This window comes from Myotis daubentonii, chromosome 7, assembly GCF_963259705.1.
Source record: "Myotis daubentonii chromosome 7, mMyoDau2.1, whole genome shotgun sequence".
In the NCBI taxonomy this organism is placed as follows: Eukaryota; Metazoa; Chordata; class Mammalia; order Chiroptera; family Vespertilionidae; genus Myotis; species Myotis daubentonii.
In genome coordinates, this window is record NC_081846.1 from 57,948,672 (window position 1) to 57,962,840 (window position 14,169).

The following is a 14,169-nucleotide window of genomic DNA, read 5'->3' on the forward strand; positions in this document are numbered from 1 at the left end:
ATTGCGTCGTAGACCCACCAGGTGCGGGCTGTGCCTTGGATCCCATCTGTGACCTTATTGTTCAAACATTGTTCTGCTCCCTTTGTCTTCTTGTGCCCTCATCCTCAATAAGTGCTGCCAAACTTTTTTTCTGCCACTTGAAAATATGTAAGCAGCTATGAATTTCCATTGTAATTAATGTAAAAATTCAGTATTATTACTGTTAAAAAATTAGTCTAGGCATCTAGCTTAAAGTATTGATAATATGGGTTTGTAATTTTAGACTTGTAAACTCTTACCATGTGGTATATTGCTGAAGCAGACCGGTAACAGCAGGACCGTGACCATTTCTTGTATTACTGGTTGATGAAGATTTGTATGGAGCTAGCAGGAATGGGCATTAACAGCTGCCATAAATAGGTTGTCCCCAAAAAACGTATACACACTTTAACAGCTAATAGCTCAATTTTGAAAACGAAATGTACTTTTTTAAAGCTTTATTGTTGAAAGTATTACAAATGCCCCCTTTTCCCCCCTTGATCTCTCCTAGCCCACCCCTGACCCCCCACCCCAGACTTTCACCATCCTATTGTCTGTGTCCATGGGTTATGCATATATGCATACAAGTTCATTGGCTGATCTCTTCCCACCCACCCTCCCCTCCTGCCTTCCCTCTGAGGTTCAGAAGTCTGTTCCATGCTTCCATGTCTCTGGATCTGTTTTGTTCATCAGGTTATTTTGTTCACTAGATTCCATGTATGAGTGAGATCATGGGATACTTGTCTTTCTCTGACTGGCTTGCCTCGCCTAGCATAATATTCTCCAGGTTCAAAACGAAATGTAATTTAATAAACACTGCCTTTATAATTATTCAAAGTGTGTATTCATTTTTTGGCACACACTATATTTAGGAACCATCCTTTTTCTTACACAAAATAAAAGAGATGAGCATTATGTTCTGGTAAAACATTTTATTTTGATGAAGGAATTAGGAGATGCGAGCCCATTGGGCTGAAGATAACACGTAAACCACAGTGGGAGAACCTCATTTTCTGGAGCCTGTGGACAAATGATAACCACTCTTTGGCCTAGTAGAATCTAAAAGAGTACACAGCTTATATAAATGAGTTTATATACTGAGTAGTGATTATCATTTGGTACTTGGTCAAGTGAGAGATACAAGACCACAGAATGTGGACAATGGTCTTGGAGAAACTGTCTTATTGCCCCCTTGGGTGTATAATCCATTCAGTGACTCCCCCTCTTCCTCTCTATCCTTCTACAGATGAGAAGCCCAAGGTGAACCCCAAACTGTACATGTGTGTGTGTGAAGGCCGCTCCTGTGGGAACGAGGACCACTGTGAAGGCCAGCAGTGCTTCTCCTCACTGAGCATAAACGATGGTTTCCACGTCTACCAGAAAGGCTGCTTCCAGGTCTACGAGCAGGGGAAGATGACCTGTAAGACCCCGCCATCGCCTGGCCAGGCCGTGGAGTGCTGCCAGGGGGACTGGTGCAACAGGAACATCACGGCCCAGCTGCCCACTAAAGGTTCTCACGCACTTGTCTGCTTTTAGATCAAGGGTTTTTGTTAGTGTCGGGCTGATTCTCTGTGGGTTAAAGGTGGGAGTGGCTCCAAGGCTTTCCTCCAACTCTTTGAACCAGAGGCAGTGGGTGACAGGGAAGGTGGTTCTGGGTGAAGAAGAGAAAGGCACAACCTGTAGAATTTAAAAGGAAGAGGATGGAAGGATGGACATTTAGGGGGAAAGTCAACAAGGCGATGTCCGCCTCAGGGACATCTTGGCCGGCCAGGTCTCTCTCAGCAGTCACACGCAGGTGGACAACAGTTCCTGATGCCTTTTCAGTTAATGAGCCAGGATGGCGTTCGACATTTCAGAAAACATTCTGCTTAGTAAAGAGTTGAGTGTGTAGGGAGGAAAATGGACCCTAAGACTTAGGTGCCTGAGTGGAAAACCTCTTCTTTATAAGGAAGGAGACAAAGAAAGGCTCACTAAAAGCTCATGTCCTATGACCACTGAATCATGAAGCTGTGTGAGACTTCCCATGAACCCTGGAGTTGATGTGGAATCTTCTCTGTGTCATTCAATGTGGATTCCGAAACCAGTGAAAATCAGTTCTCCTCTGAAATTGTTTCCCCATGGAATGAGCCTGAACTTGCTAGCTCAGAGTTCCTACAAATATTAAAGTATCTTAGTCTGTGTAGATTCACTCTAAGGCAAATTTACTTTTAATAATATCGTACATTTTTAATAGGCATGGTTATTTAATTTTGCTCTCACAAAAGGAGAATCAACCCAAAAAATGGAGTAGGAGAAGCTAGTGGGAGCATCCACTGCTGGAAATGTCAGCCAGCAAGGGAGGAGACTCAAAAAATGAAAAAGACTGATGCACGGTCACGTTACAGTAATTGTTGAAAACATGGTAATGACCTTCAGGCATACAGAAAAGGTTAAATTCTGATAAGCAAATAGGCTTGAATAATAAAAGACAGTTTTTAAAAGAGAGATTAGGTACTTAAATGGTTACAGCTAAAACGCTTACCTGATGGAATACAATTGTACTCTTAAACTTTGTGAGTTTACATGTTATTAATAGAGTGGGGAGACATGAAGAAATGTCTGCATTCACACAAAAATTATATCTCTAGTTTGAAAAGTTCCTAGCCTCTGAGTTGTAATAGGAAAGTTATTTTCTTTACTTAAGGAATTTCTAATTTAATTAGAGAGGTGTAATATTTATAATTTAATGTTGTATATAATTAGTTTTACACTTTATAGTACAAGTGATACGTGCCATGGGGTATATTGCCAAGTGGTTGATTAAATTAGTTGGATTCGGAAAGTTAAAAGAAATGTATAAAGGAAACTAGGCTTGAGATTGGATTGCCGAAGGGGCCAGGGACGTGGAAAACAGTAAGTCATATGTTGGGAAGAACAGGGCTTGGTGACAATGTCATGAAGGTGTCTGAAATTCAGAGAGAATTATTGTTTTGTGATCTTTTAATTATGGACCTTCACTATCCAAGTAAGAAAATTTGATTGAACTCACTAGGCAGGTAGAAAGTCTTTGAGAATGTTTGCTTTAGTGGTGTGTAAGTGTTGAGTCATGAACATTTGGATGGATAGTGTAAGAACGCCTGAAGAGTCAGTGAATGGATGTTTTGAATGAGTGAATGGATGTTGAAGACATTGAGTAAAAGAACAGATGAAGGAATAGGTTCCTAGGCGAAAACATGATATAAAAAGATCAATGAGAGTTCAGCAACAAACATCTAGGATACGTTGGAGAGATTGGGCAATTTGGTCTTAACTCAGCACTATCTCCTAGGGATAGTAAAGCATAATGTCTGTCTGCAAGGGGCTGATGATAAAATATCCTTACAAATCAAACCCAAGTTAATAAGAGTAGCACCAGAGATTTGTATAGTACTCTATATTTTAAAAGCACTCTCATGTATGTGCATTAATACAGTTGGCTCTCCATGGAATTTTTCCAGTTGTGTCTAAATGAGTACTAGCTAAAGTGACTGGGCTATTGGCCAGGTGTTAGGAAGTATGTTAGTTTTAACACTTTGTGACTTGTGAGACTTTGTGGTCAGGATCAGGAGCTACCTGTTAGGGTATTGGTCATCAATATTAAATAAGTAAACATTGATCCTTACAACCGTTTTCACCCCCATTTCCAGGGAAATCCTTTTCTGGAACACAGAATTTTCACTTGGAGGTCGGCCTCATCATTCTGTCTGTAGTGTTCGCAGTATGCCTTCTAGCTTGCCTACTGGGAGTCGCTCTCCGAAAATTTAAAAGGCGCAACCAAGAACGCCTCAATCCCAGAGACGTGGAGTACGGCACCATCGAAGGGCTCATCACCACCAATGTTGGAGACAGCACTTTAGCAGTGAGTTGTCACCCTAGCATCCCAAGCATAAGGAAGATGGCTGAGGATGCCTTCTTGTTTTGAGCTAATAGTAACTGGTGACCGGACAGTGTGCACACATAGCACTGGCCATGCACATCCTAAGCAAGCATGTGCTGGCACCTGTCTGGTCTCCCCTATTGGAGAACATTCATTTTAGACAGTGTTTATATTAAATGAGAGATGGGATTTACTTTAGCAGATTTTGGGGGAGTAAGGGAAAAGTGCCCTGTAGGCGGTGGGGGTGAGAGGAGAGCCTTGGAATTTATGGTACTCAGTTACTTTTTTCTTTTAGCAATAAAAGTGCTTTTATAACAAGCACCTTTTGCTTAGTATTAAAAATCACTCTTCCTTCTAGATTATTTTAACACCCTGTAATTTAAGACTTTAAAATTTGACATTCAAAAAAGAAGCTATTAAATTTTTCACGCTCCTGTGCTGCCCCCTTGTGGAGTGCAGTCATGTGGCTAAACCCAGTGATGTCCAGGAGAAATATGTGCATCATATTGTGTATGTAATTTTACATTTTCTAGTAGCTACCTTAAAAACAGTAAAAACAAAACAACACCCCAGATGATATTAATTTCAACAATATATTTAACCTAATATATATAGTTATAATTTCAACATATAATCATAAAGAATTACTAATAAGATATTTTACTCCTTTTTTAAACTAAGATTTCAAAATCTGGTATGTATTTTACACATACAGCCTACAATAGTTTAGACTAGCACAGTTCACTTGCTCAGTGTCAGCATGTGACTAGCAGCTACCCTAATGAATGGCACAGGGTTGAAACTATTATATTTATATGCATTAAAAGTACTCTTGTGAATTTTTAAATGAGGAAATCACAGTAAAAAGTGACTGTCTTCCTTTTTTTTTTTTTTTACAATTTAAATTTGTTTTTCAAGTGTTATTGTTTTTAAAAATATATATTTTTATTGATTTCAGAGAGGAAGGGAGAGGGAAAGAGAGATAGAAACATCAATGATGAGAGAGAATTATTGACCCACAACCCCTCACTGGGGATCGAGCCCACAACCTGGGCATATGCCCTGATGGGGAATCGAACCATGACCTCCTATGGGTCGATGCTCAACCACTGAGCCATGCCAGCTGGGCTCAAGTATTAATTTTAAAGAGACTTTAAAAAGTGGAAACGGGAATTATTTGCTATAAAAGGGTTATCGTAAACTGCAAAAAAGGAAAGCATTAATGTTCTAAAAGGATCCTATGCTGAGTGAGACTGGTGCCTACTCTGAAAAAGGCATCACACTGGTGAGTGTTAGAGAGGCGTTAAAAACCTACTCGTACCAAATCAAGATTCCTTTTCATAATCTGATGAATTGAAAGGCAATCAAGGTAATCATTTTGTAATGGGAGTCGATGTTATTTAATGCCATGATCATGTGTCACTTAAGATCCTCTTGTGTTAAATCTTCTAGACAATATGCTTAAAAGTGTCTGACATTTCTGTAGTTAAGCCTGACCTGCAACTTCCTTTTTACTGGAGAAGACGTGCCCTTGACAATCTTTGCAGCGCAGGTCCTGCACCTGGACCATTTTTGGTAAGCTGTTCAAACATTGGGTACGAGCAGATCCAGGCTGGAAAATACCCCATCCTGCTGCCTTCCCCAGTACTGGGCCACCCGTCAGATGTACTTTTTGGTATGAAAAAGGGGGAAGACCCTTGTTGAGCTTCCTGTTACCTACCTATTTAAATTGTAGTACAGCAAAACTGGGGAAAAAGAGAGGACATTTTATTTCAAAAAGTAGAGGATTGCAGTTTTTTGTTAAAAAGTACTTACAGGTTAATTTCACATTTTGAGGAACATTAAATAAGTTTATTGAATTAGCAGCAAGAACATACAAGGCTGCCCAGGCTGGTGCGGCTTGGTTGATTGGGCATTCTCCCGTGTACCAAAAGGTTGCTGGTTCGATTCCCTGGGTTACTGGCTTGATCTCTAGTAGGAAGTGTGTGGAAACTGACCCATGTTATGCTCTCACATTGATGTTTCTCTCTCCCTCTCCTTCTCTTCCCCCCTCTCTTAAAATCAATAAAACATCTTTTTTTAAAAAGAAGATAGAAGGATAAATCCTGACAAAGATTTAACAAAGCAAGATTCAGAAATAGATTTGTCAGAACTTCATTCCTCAGAACAGCTAACATAACTAATCACCATGGACAATAACAGGAATATCTTGTGCAAATTACTGTTTAAATAGTTTTTATAATTTTGAAAGAGGGATGGGAGTATATGCTAAAATACTTCTCAACTCAACCATGTTAGATGACAGTATAGGGCGATATAACAACACAGTAAACAACACTATTTAAAACAAGTTTGTCCTTATTGGTCTTCATACTTGTTCATTTAAGCAATATGCTCATGTATGATTCAACAAAGCACATCTTACTAAACAGCTCCCCCACCTTGAAAAGCAGCCTTGGGGTCCCAGAGTTGAAGTAGATGTTCGGATATCTTTGGTTGATTTCCTCCCCACCCCCATCCTGGGGACCAGGGTTATATATTATGGCAAAAATAACATTAGTTTAATTTTCTGGATTATTCTCTCAAAATATTGAATAAATAAAGAGAAAAAACGAACATCAAATAGATGGTTAGGGGGATGTGGAAGTTCCCTTCATCTTACTCAATTCCTGTTGATTATCCATTTTGTGGTTTTAAGGATTCTAAATTTTTTTCTTTTGGATATTCAGCTTTTGGTAATTTTGCTGATCAACAGTACTTCACAGTGGAACTCAGAATAAGAAAAGAAAAGGTGAAATTCAAACAAATCAGTGTATCGTATTAACAGGCCAGCTAAAATGTTTGGGAAAGGGTGAGGAATGTCAGCTCACTGTGACTGCACCCTTACCACCATCACACGGGGGCACAATAATGTATATTGCAGACAATCCATTTCTGATACAGAAAGACCTCTGCTTTCTTCTTTTCCTAAGAAGGAAACATTTATGAATGAACTCATGGGGAATCTTTTTCATAATATGTTATTTGTTAGAAGTAGATTTGGGGGCATGGTTTTATGTTTCCAATGAAAGCTTTAGCTTTTCTGAGCCGTGGCCCCTTTGCTCCTCACTCACTTAAAAAGGGTAACACGCCGAAACCGGTTTGGCTCAGTGGATAGAGCGTCGGCCTGCGGACTGAGGGGTCCCAGGTTCGATTCCGGTCAAGGGCATGTACCTGAGTTGCGGGCACATCCCCAGTGGGGGATGTGCAGGAGGCGGCTGATCGATGTTTCTCTCTCATCGATGTTTCTGACTCTCTATCTCTCTCCCTTCCTCTCTGTAAAAAATCAATAAAATATATTTTTAAAAAAAAAAAAAAAAAAAAAGGGTAACACCTCCATCCAGGTAGCCCCTCTCTGCTGGAGTGTGCCAGTTGGATGACCCAGGTGGCCACTGGTGTGTCTTTCTACTACATGAGCGCCATCTGTTCCTTATTCCTAATTCGTACGTTTCTCATGAGAGCCCCTTAGTTGGCATGTCAGCTAGAGGGGATCCTCTGCTAGATAATGAATGACAAGCAGAGTAGAATATGGTCAGTTGGGCCCAGCCTGGGACTTGAAGCTCTTTTCTCTTCTCTTTGCTCCACTTGGTCTTTGTTCTGCTACTTTCCCTGTGCTCAGCCTGGACTTGCTACTCCCCGTCTTTGATTTTGTCCACTCAGCTTCTTTATATATTTAATTCTAAAACTGTGGGTGCATGAAAGGACCACGTAATCCTCAGGAAAACCTATCCTGTATTAGGGAGAGGATGGGCTTCTGGTTTTTCTAATAAAACCAGTGCTTCTGATGGCGGCTGTTCATGCACACTAATGGCGGCCAGGATGCTGCTACTGTGTGAGTGATAATGCTATGCATGCTCGTGCTCTAATTCGAGGGCTCTTTCTCATCAGTGTCTTTTCTCCTTGTCTCGAACCACAGGATTTACTGGATCACTCGTGTACGTCGGGAAGCGGCTCTGGCCTTCCTTTTCTGGTTCAGAGAACAGTGGCTCGTCAGATCACACTGTTGGAGTGTGTCGGTAATGCATTTTCTCTTCCTTTGCGGGTTATATGCAGTGTTAGTTGTGGTTCTGGAAGTAGGATGGCACTTGGAAAAATCTGTTTCTTGTTTCCTAACATCGGGAGATGGGGGGTAGCCATGTGGTGTGGCTTTGTCTCTGTTCTCTGTGTGACTTGTGTGGGAGCACCTAAACTTGCACAAGTCCTTGTCCAAGGAGTCCGTCACTAGTTAGTAGAGACCATGCTTAGTCAGAAGCTTTCAGTTGCAAGTCCACCCTTTGGGAAGACGGAAATGCTTGAAACATGAATGAATAGGGCTGCTTCTCATTGTAGGTATTGGATGATCTGAGGTAAGTAGGCTTTAGGACCATAAACTTGCTTATTGCAAGTTTCTAACCCCTCTCACTCTTCCCCTGCCTTTAAAAATAGTGAAGTAATCTGTTTAAACAAGATATATGTATTTCTCTATGGCCACTCACAGTTTTTCCATATAGAAACATATTTACACATAGATGTAATCATAGTGTGTGTACAATTTGTGTCCCTTTTTTTTAGTTTTAAGCTCACACATTTCCCCTTTTTGTACACATCGTAAATATTTTTAAAGACTGTGTAATAGTCATCTATTGAATGTTCATTTTTCTGTAACAATACTACTTGAGAAAGATTTTGCACACACTGCTTCACTCTTTTGAGTCCTCAGAATAAATTCTGGGAATTAGGATTTCTGGGTCAAAATTTATGACTTTTTTATTGCTTGTTTTGTATATTACTGGATTTCCCCCTATAAAGATGGTACCATCTTATATCTTTATTTATTTTTTTAAAAATTTAAAAGATTTTTAAGTTGATTTTTAGAGAGAGAGGAAGGGAGAGGGAGAGAGAGAGAAACATCGATATGAGAGCAGAACATTGATCAGCTGCCTTTGCACACACCTCCCCCCTGCCCCTACTGGGGATTGAGCATGTGCCCTGACCGGGAATTGAACTGGCAACCTTTCAGTGCAGGGGATGATGTCCAATGAACTGAGCCACATTGGCTAAGGCCCTAATGTTTTTATTTCAAAGTTTCATTTTTTATTAGTTGTGGTGGATATTTGCCAGCCACATGATAGTTTTTCATAATTTCTCTTTTAGACTCCATGCAGGGATGACCACAGTAGTGCTAGTGGGTTGGCAATATCTCTGTCCTCTCCTCTTGATTCTCCTGGTTCCTCTGGGCTGGACTCCGCAGCTTTGGGGGAGGTGGCTCCCTCCACCACTTGGCTGCTGTGCTCTGGCTTTTCTCACTGTTTTCCGGGAAACCAGGACACCCTCAAACCCAGTAGTAGAAATGGGGACAGACAGGGATAGTAAGAGCAGCAAGTCCCAACTCAGGCACACAGGCGGTCAGCTGGAGCCTGTTGCCTTTTCTCTAAGTCTGCAGCTACTCAACTGTTTCCGAACACCACCTCACTCTGCTTCTCCGCAGTGGAGGAAATAAACATGTCCCAAATGTGCTCATTGCATCCAGCCAGCATTGTCCTTTTGGACCAGTTAACATCTTACTGGATTATGAACCAGGGATTCTGGCTAGTGGTGAGAAGGCAGTGAAGGGAGACATGTGCCTGTCTCACCCCCATCCTCACCATTCACAGGGCAGCAGGTCTCAAGGTCAGTCCTCCGAGATCGACCCCAGAGGTCAAAGGGCAAAATAATGTTGCACCTTTAAACATATATACTGTTTATGATAGTATGTTATCATGATTGGTTCAAAAGCAAAGAAGCTGAACTAGATTAGTTCTTTTCCAGGCGATGACCAGTGAACCCCTAAATTTCAGAGGCCTTAGGGATCCCCTTTGCAGGCAGCTCTGCTTCTGTTTTCAGGGATATATTCATAAGGATGCATTTGTAGAAAGCATTTGACAACATAAAAGAGTTTGAGAACCATTGAAATAGGTTTCTATTTTAATTCTCTCTACTTATCCTGACATTCATCTCTGTTTTCTTTTCTTTTTTTTTTTTTTTAAAAAAAAGACTTTAAGGGAACTTTTTAGTAATGGCCGCAATTCTCTGGGAAAATTTTCTCTCCTTCCTGATGAGACTCTGAGGACAAAGGGCAACTAAAGATAAGGAAGGGAACTAAGGCAGGAAAAGATTAGCCTATCATTTCCTAGCAGCTGATTTTGTAATATCTTCCCCCCAGCCTTCATCTTGAGCTACAAATGCTGGGCAGTTGACTTTATTATCTGATTTTATTAAAATTAATCTTGTGCTATTTTGTGTGACCTGACAAGGGTTCCCAGTGACCACATTTAACATCCTTTCGGATTAGTAATTGCTATTTAGTAGAGACATTGTTTGTTCTAAGGAAATCTAAATTGAGTGGTTTTGATCATGTTTCAGGTGAGTCACCCGGACAGACATGCTTTCTCTCCCCTTGTTTGGGTTTTTGGTGGCTTAGTTGTTCAGCAAAGAGCTGTCTTCCTGTCTGTGCAGGTGGTGCCACAGCTGCTTATTACCAGCTGCGATTCCCAGCAGCACTTGCCTGGGTAGAAAGCCCCACTGCGCTGCAACTTGTATCTCCTGCTGCATGATTATCTAGGTGCCGCACACGTACCCCTTGATTATACCCCATGTTGATCCCCAGAGTCTTGTGGTAATTACCTCCTCCTCCCAACCTCCCTGCTCACCCCTTCCTATAATTAAGGAGAAGGGTGGCAGAGGGCGCATGGAGTTGACAAGCCGATAGTTGTGTTGCTGCTGCCGGAGAGGGCAGGCACCCAGCAGAATCATCACAGCTAGTCACCACATTCTGCAAAACGTCTTCTCCATTTGGTCTTTTCCGTGTGGCCCAGGGCGGCATTGCAGGGGCTGTCTCACAAGCAAATACCCATGACCAATGTCAGAAATCAGGACTGTTCTGGGATTACGTGTTTAAGACTTTGCAAATCCTCTTTTGAACTATATCCCCCGCCAAGAAATCCTTTAGGGATGGCAGTGGCTGCTTGTGGATCCCCTTCTCAGCATTGTTTTTTGTGTGCTTGTGTGTGATTGCCTTTTTAACCCTTCAGAACAACACATCTCAAACTCAACAGTCTCCTTTTTGAAACATATAAATGTCTATGTAAAGCCGTATACATGTTTTTGTCCTTCCACACCACACTGAAATCTAATGATCGGTACCATTTTCTAAGTTTTGCTAACTTTCATGTGCTTTTAAAAACTATGTGTTTCAGACCCTTTAATAGAGGAATTCAAATGTAAAACTTTATCGTGTGCAGCTAATTGTACCGTGCAGATACTGAGAGTGTTTAACTTGTTATCACAGTGGAGTGGCTGGGAGGGGCAGGTTCTGCCTTTACAGGCAAAAGGTCCTGGTATTTATATCCCCTAAGTTGTTTTCCCAGTAAACAGTGGGCATGGTTAAGAGTTGCAGGTATGCACTTTATTGGCAACCTCTTCTGTCCTGTCTAATGTCACCTCTGTGCTGCTTTCCACAGGGAAAGGCAGGTATGGTGAGGTGTGGAGGGGCAGCTGGCAAGGGGAGAATGTTGCTGTGAAGATCTTCTCCTCCCGGGATGAGAAGTCGTGGTTCAGGGAAACAGAATTGTACAACACTGTGATGCTGAGGCAAGAAAATATTTTAGGTAAGTACCAGGGTAATTCCCCTTATGATTTCTATCTAGAAAGAAATCATTTGCTTGCCTTTGCCCTCTCTGATGGGGGTGCCTGTGAATTTTCCAGTCTCTCCTGAAAAGCGATATAGGGATCTTGCGCATTTATATACTATTTAATTTTTTAAAACTAATTTCTTGTTTATATCTGCAGAGAAGTGGAATTGGAAGGTTCTCTCAATGATGAAAAGGAAATAGTTATTGTTCCCTCTCATTCTGCAGGTTGTCATTTAAACAACAGAAATTTGCCCCATATTGTTCACTTCAAGGCTTCCTCGGTGGTTCTACTTATCCCACACCCTTGTTGAATATTTATTACATGAATCAAACTAAGAAAGCTCTTTGGATGATTTCCTAGAGATTCACAGCTCCCAGGGACATCGTAATTAAATGCACATTCCCTCAAACTAGGCATCGTTTTTTAAAGCCCAGATTTATAGAGGGATTTAGCATACATTTTAATTTGGAAACTAAAGCTTAAAAACATTTGTGAAATATGTGGAGAGCTCATTGAAAATACTGCTATGGAATTATAAAGGGTGAGGATATTCCTTGCGTCCACTGGCGTATATGTTTTTTGAAAAGTTTCTGTAAATGTGTTTATACTAATACATCCTTGACGAATGCTGCATGGTGTGCTTTTTAATTGATGGATATAAAGTTCATATAGAATTTGACCTGTAGAAGGTAGTGTTGGACACGTTGTGACTATTGGATTAGGTTTGGCATACACAAAGCTATTTGCAGAATTTATTCCTATTCCGGTACAGTCATACGCAGTATAAATTTCAGTCAGTGACGGACAACCTATACAACAGTGGTCCCATAAGATGATAATGGCTGGAAAATTCCTGTCGCCCAGGACGTTGTGGCTATGGAAATGTTGTAGTACAACACATTACTCACATTTTTGTGGTGATGCTGGTGTAATCAAATCTGTGCTGCCAGTCGTATAAAAGTATAGCACCAACGGTAATGCACAGTACATAATACTTGATAATGAATGGCTGTGTTACTGGTTTATGTGTTTACTATGCTATACTTTGTCATTATTCTAGAGTATACTCTTTCTGCTTATAAAAAGAAAGTTTACTGTAAAACAGTATGCCGTGTTGTGCAAGCAACAGCCTCATAGTTTCCGTGTTTACCGTGTCTCTTGATTGCATCATTTTTTTCTTGCGCTTGATTTAATCTCATTTTATAAATTTAGTGCCGCTTAAGTGTATAGTGTTTATAAAGTCTCCAGTAGTGTGCAGCCATGCCCTAGGCCTTCACCTTCACTCATCATGTACTTACTCACTGACTCACCCCGAGCAACGTCCTCTCCTGCAAACTACATTCATGGTAAGTACCCTATACAGGCGGACCATATTTTATCTTTGACAACACATTTTTTCCTGTACCTGTTCTGTGTTTAGACACACAGATACTATTGTGTTATAATTGCCGACAGTATTCAATACAGTAGCATGCTGTACAGGTTTATAGCCTAGGTGTGTGGTAGTCTATACCATCTAAGTACACTGTATGATGTTCTCACAGTGACAGAATTGCCTACCAACACATTTATCAGAATGTATCCCCGTCGTTAAGCAGTGTTTGACTGTACTGCCGATTTAGTATTAAACCTGAGCCAGGGTGTCTGCAAATAATGGTTTGACAGTTGTCCAAAGCTTTGCTTCATCAGTACAGTGGTATGTTCCATCTCAGAATTATCTCAGTTTCTGCTGTTGACTTTTGCCCTTCCCTTCCCCCCCGGGGCCCTAGTCATCACCTAATCCTCCTCCCTTGTATTGTGGTTCTTGGTCTTCCCTTTCCAATGCTTCTCTCTATAATGAGATATCTTCCTCTGGGGAGCGGAGATACTTCTGCTCAATGTGTCTGCTGACTCTCACATTGCTTGCAGCAATCGTGACTGCTGGGCCTGCCATGACAGACTCCCTATTTTGGGCTCCAAGGATTCTCTGAAGCATCCTGTACAAATATACCCACATGCAGCCGCTTCTGATGTTTGCCCTTCCTGGGATTGCCATGAACAGTCAAGTCTCTCCGCTTTTGTTCACACTGTTTTTGATCACCCATTCTTCCTGTCCCACCCTCCAACCACCCCTTCCTCCATCAGAACATCTCAGTGCCCTTCCAGTATCTCCCAGTAGATTTAATTGGGCTTTTCTGCACTCCTCACATTGAACCTCTGCTATAAGTCTTATCACACATTGTCTTGTGTTGTGGTTGGATGCATGTGTGTAACAACAGTAATGATGGCAATAGCAATAATGATGACTAGTTACTAGCAGTTATGTGTGTTTTCTCATTTAAGCTCCATCACAACCATAAGAGGCTAGGTACTCTTGTTTCTCACTTTTAACTGATGAGATGACTGAGGTACACAGAGATTAACATTACCCAGCAGACGACGAAATAGTAGAACTGAAAATCACACTGGGCGCTCTAACACTTAACCACAGTTGTGTACTCTGCACTGTAGTTGGCTAGATGGTCATAGACTAATAGAGTTGTTTCTCAGTCAGGGTATGAAGTGAAAATTCATCAACCGTCAAAATT

The 14,169-nt window shown here is 41.1% G+C and overlaps 1 protein-coding gene across 5 annotated transcripts in view; it reads left to right on the plus strand.

Annotated features, from left to right (window-relative positions):
- Positions 1 to 14,169, plus strand: part of ACVR1 (activin A receptor type 1) — a 129,193-nt gene that overhangs the window by 93,937 nt on the left and 21,087 nt on the right. For all 5 annotated transcript variants that reach the window (XM_059704387.1, XM_059704386.1, XM_059704384.1 and 2 more), the window contains 4 exons: positions 1,265 to 1,528; positions 3,684 to 3,895; positions 7,869 to 7,968; positions 11,431 to 11,577. In XM_059704387.1, coding sequence (XP_059560370.1) covers positions 1,265 to 1,528; positions 3,684 to 3,895; positions 7,869 to 7,968; positions 11,431 to 11,577 — 723 coding nt within the window. The remainder of the gene's footprint in view (positions 1 to 1,264; positions 1,529 to 3,683; positions 3,896 to 7,868; positions 7,969 to 11,430; positions 11,578 to 14,169) is intronic.